Source organism: Pelmatolapia mariae, linkage group LG18 (genome assembly GCF_036321145.2).
Source record: "Pelmatolapia mariae isolate MD_Pm_ZW linkage group LG18, Pm_UMD_F_2, whole genome shotgun sequence".
Taxonomy (NCBI): domain Eukaryota; kingdom Metazoa; phylum Chordata; class Actinopteri; order Cichliformes; family Cichlidae; genus Pelmatolapia; species Pelmatolapia mariae.
The window spans coordinates 33,601,810-33,606,270 of NC_086243.1; the positions used below are offsets into that span (position 1 = coordinate 33,601,810).

The window sequence follows — 4,461 nt, forward strand, 5'->3', positions numbered from 1 at the left end:
TAGACAACGTTTGACAATAACTGCCTGAATATGCTAACATGCTAAGTGTTAACAAATACTTCAAGAAGGATTTTGGTGATGGCGTGTTTATTGTTTGGGGTTTTTTGCTGGCCTTTCCTTTTATGTGTTACCAACTTCAACAACCAAGCAGACTTAGATTTAACCCAAGAAATAAAACCTGATTTTTTTTAAAAAATTGAGTAGTAACTACAGTGTGGTACAATGGTCCTACAGTATAACTTGTATTCAGCATAACTCTGGTAGAAAAGCCTATTTTAACAATTGTCATTGCTTCATTGCTAGAATACCCCTCCTTTAAAACTTGCAGTTATAAAATCACTGAGAATTTGATTGGATGCTTGTTGTGCCTCATCTATAACTGTGCAACTGAAAAGAAACTAATTTGGTGGAGGGGTGGTGGGTTCGGGACCATCCCAGGTGTAGTGTCCATGATGTGGCTGTGGGAAATAGTGATTTCTGCCCAAAGGAAATTCGCAGGAGTCGGGGTGCAGCAGATACCCAGAGAATGTGCTGGTGCTTTCATTATCAGTGTACATGCCATTGGTGGTGGGGTCCTTCACCTGCAGCCAAACCTGGTCTCCCATGTAGAGGTGGAGGACCACCGTCTGGCTTGTGGTGGATGGGACAGTTCCTTCTGTTATTTTAGCTACAGGGTAGAAATTGCGGAACAGGCCGACTTTAAGCGGTTTCACAGCAACTGCCAGGTGAAAGGAGAAGACATAGGTGCCGTTGACGGGGGCTGTGTAGATGCCGTTTCGGTTAAGGTGGTTTTGCTGGTTGGTAAGGATGTGTGGGAAAGGAATGGGAAAATTGTGAGCTGGAAATGACTCGTTGATACAGGCGGAGAATGCTGACTGGATGGCTGGAGAGCAGGGCCCAGGTGGCCCCATGAGACCCATATCACCCTGGTTGCCTTTTAACCCCATGGTGCCCTGTATACCCTGGGAACCAGTATCACCCTTGTCCCCTTTATCTCCCTTTTGCCCTGGTTTGCCATCAGCACCATTTGTTCCATTTGTGCACTTACACACCCCCTGGTCACCTCGATCACCCTTCTCACCATCGCGGCCAGGGTTTCCAGGCAAACCCATGTCACCCCTATCACCTTTTATGCCCTTGGGTCCATCAGGACCCTGCACCCCTGGCAGGCCACGGGCTCCAGCTGGTCCAGGTGGTCCTTGGGTACCAGGCGCACCTGGCACACTCTCGCAGGTGGCAGGGCATATACCAGATTCCCCCTGAGGGCCTGGTGCACCAGGGGGTCCCATTGATCCTTGGTCCCCTTTGTCCCCTGGAAACAGCCACAGCATACATCAAGAATACGATCAAGTTTAACACTTTATTTTGCTGACCAATTTCCAACAGTATTTACTCAGGTGGGTTAAATCCTAAAGAATCCCCACATTTCTCTCCATTTTCTGTATGTAGACTGATGAAGCTGGCCAATTTGCCCAGACTCCATCTGGATCTTTCCAGGATGTACTTTGGAATTACAATCTTCCACTCAAATCATCTCATTTTTATGCCTGAACCCAAACCTTACCCACCCTGTACTAATGTTAAATCATTAAACCATGATAAAATTACATTCACACAAAGCACTGACAGGTATTATTTCCTGCTTTAATAATATCCATGTATTATCAATCACCCTTTAAATAGGGTGACCTTCTCCATAATGCCATCTAGACCCACCTTTAAATCCTCGATCTCCCTTTGTGCCAGTGAAACCTGCTACACCTTGCATTCCTTTTTCCCCCATTTCTCCCTTCTGGCCTGTAACCAGAGAAGACAACAGAAACAAAAATGGTGGGGAGGCGATATTATATTGAGTGAAAAACCAACAATTCTAAGTTTAAGCTTATTAGCTTTTTTGAAAGATACATTTAAAGATGACAACAGGTTAGAGTAACGAAAAAGGAAAAAATGAGAATCGGTTCGTGGTGTTTTAAGGTGGATTTCATTCAGTATCGATAGAAAAATACGTGAGGAGAAGAAGCATAAATTCAATTCACAGGAAGCCAGTGTCTCATTTTCTTCCTCCCTTAATTTCAGCGTTGCTTTGTGTTGCAACTCGATTTGATTAGTTCAGTTTGGAAAGTAAAAGAACCACTTTTATGTTAACAACCCTGACCCAAAATAAAGTTGATAACAATCAATTTTAGCAATAGCTATTGTCTCTGAATGGAAAGACCCTGACTATTGTAAATGTGCTTCTTCACACACCCCTCTGGTGTGTAACTCACCTTTTATCCCCTGAGAGCCTGTAAACCCTCTGGAACCTGGAAACCCCATCAATCCTCTTCTTCCAGCGCTCCCGGGAGGACCTGATCAAAAGTTAAAGACAGGTTACTTTCAATATAATCAGATATTTGAATTTGAATTAAATCACTAAAGAGGAATCATCCTCCAAACCTTGCTGTCTGCCTTGCTTCAAACTTTAAATCCTTGACATTTGTTCAGACATTAATGACTTTCAAGCTTTACATTTTAATCATTGTTTTTAGTTTGAGGTGCTTTAAGTGATCAAGTTACCTGGAAGACCTCGGTCTCCGCGGTCTCCTTTGGGTCCTACAGTTCCTTTGCAGTATTTACAGATGCAAAAAAATGGGATCTGGTCGGCGGGCGGGGGTACCGGTGCATTTAGCAGCATGTCACAGATTGTTGTGTCAGGCATGGGTGGAATAGGTGGGCTACTGACCCCAAACATCCTGGGCATGTTGGGACCTTCAGAGTTGTTGCCGTAGTGTGGAAATGGGGATCCTGTTGGAGGCATCATAAGAGGCCCACTGCGTGCCTCGGGTGGCCACGATGGGATTCCCTTTGGGTGATCAGTCTTCTCAGAAGTCTCATTAAACTGCCTGTCAACTGATTCAGGCCAGTGGTGGGTGTTGGGATCATATGTGGAGCCTTCCTCTTCACTAATGTATTGTCTGGTGTAGTTTTGCACCCACATGGCTGAGCAGAGGGAGGACAGGACAAGCAGTCCGAGCAACCTCGTCAGCATCTGGAGAAGGAAGAAGATGACAGAGCCCCGGAGGAAAGAAGTTAACTCAACTCCATCTGAATGTCTGTAACATTTGTAAAATGTCTTTTCTTTTTTACTCCCCAACTTGCATAAGATACTTCTTGAAATGATAATTGATGATAGTTACATTATAATATTCAAATGATGCAATACTCAAAGACACGTAGAAAAGTTCTGACTCAGCAAAGGTGATGCATGGGCAACTCTGCCCTGGAACATACAAAAGACCTCTGCCCAAAGAAATCCATGTCTGTGTGATGCATTTGGGACTTAGAGGTCAGAAATGTGAAATCTGTTGTCAAACATCCTGGAAGTGTAAAGATACTAAAACAGGACTGATGGGATCAGATCTCTCGAGTTCTGTACTGTGTTCAGTGGATTTCATGTTCAGTAGTAAACAGGCCGTTAAAGTAATTCAGACCCGATGAGATAAAAGTGCACAAAATAGTCTTGTTTTCAAAAAAATATTAAATAAGATTTGTTTCTGAAACTATTTAAACACGACTGCATTAGATTTGGGCTGTGCTGTTCAAAATGGAAGAAATAAATATTCAAGAAATGGAAAACTCTTTGGAAAAGACTTGATATGAAAGGAACCAGCTGATGGAATAACGTTTTCACAATCGATGACAGATTTCTGTTTTTTAGATTAACTAAAAAAATGATGCTGTTGTAAAAAGGCAGCTATTAAGAGAAGTCAGCATTCCAGTGTTGGAGTGTTTAGGTACATGCATGTGTCATCAGCACAGAAAAGCTAAGAGACGCTGTGTCCGTGACTTTTATACCCCGAGTGGAGACGAGAAGAGCATGAAATCGATCCCAGAGCTGGCCCCTGTGGCACATCACACAGATATAAAATCATTTACTAAATAAGCATCCTAACGCTAACAAAAAACTGTGGACACTCTACTGTTTCCTCAACACGATGCCCTCACGGACACATCCTGGTCTGTTTCATAAAATCAATTTTAAATAATCATTCAAGTCCGACAAAAGATTTGTGAGCTAAAAAAGTTACAATGTTTTAAAAACACAATTTTTACTCTCACTTGTATAAAAAGTTTTCAGTCTGGATGAAACATGCAGTTGGATTTTGAAACAGTTTTAGTCTTTTTTGATGCATGCATTTAAAAAATAACCTAAATTGCTCTCAGACTTGAAAATAAAATCCTCTGAGATGCTTTGGAGAAACTCACCGCCACATCCGAGCTGTGCTGCATCTTCTGGAGAAGCAGATTTGGGAAGATGAGCTAGCTGGAAGAGGCTTTGATGCATTTATAAGCCTCGGCCAAAACAAAACATCTTTCAGGTTCTGTCTCACCTGCAGACAAAGGCTGAGAACACGGGGAGGAGGGGAGCTACAGCAGGTATGTCTATTGTGAAGAAGAACTGGGCGTTCTGCCTGCGACATG

The 4,461-nt window shown here is 42.9% G+C and overlaps 1 protein-coding gene across 1 annotated transcript; it reads right to left on the reverse strand.

Annotated features, from left to right (window-relative positions):
* Positions 1–398: 398 nt before the first annotated feature.
* Positions 399–2,977, reverse strand: LOC134616201 (inner ear-specific collagen-like). Its single transcript, XM_063460931.1, has 4 exons — positions 2,557–2,977; positions 2,268–2,348; positions 1,717–1,797; positions 399–1,312 (listed from the first exon to the last, which is right to left on the reverse strand). Exons 1-4 carry the CDS (start codon positions 2,975–2,977, stop codon positions 399–401), a joined length of 1,497 nt encoding a protein of 498 aa, XP_063317001.1.
* Between the last annotated feature and the right edge of the window lie 1,484 nt (positions 2,978–4,461).

Bases quoted from the DNA above. Each gene is read 5' to 3' on its own strand.
- LOC134616201 (XM_063460931.1), bottom strand. From the start codon at position 2,977: ATGTGGGTGCAAAACTACACCAGACAATACATTAGTGAAGAGGAAGGC. The intron at 2,349-2,556 runs GTAACTTGATCA...ACTTTTGATCAG, and splicing joins CGGAGACCGAGGTCTTCCAG to GTCCTCCCGGGAGCGCTGGA. The intron at 1,798-2,267 runs GTGAGTTACACA...CTCTGGTTACAG, and splicing joins AGGCTCTCAGGGGATAAAAG to GCCAGAAGGGAGAAATGGGG.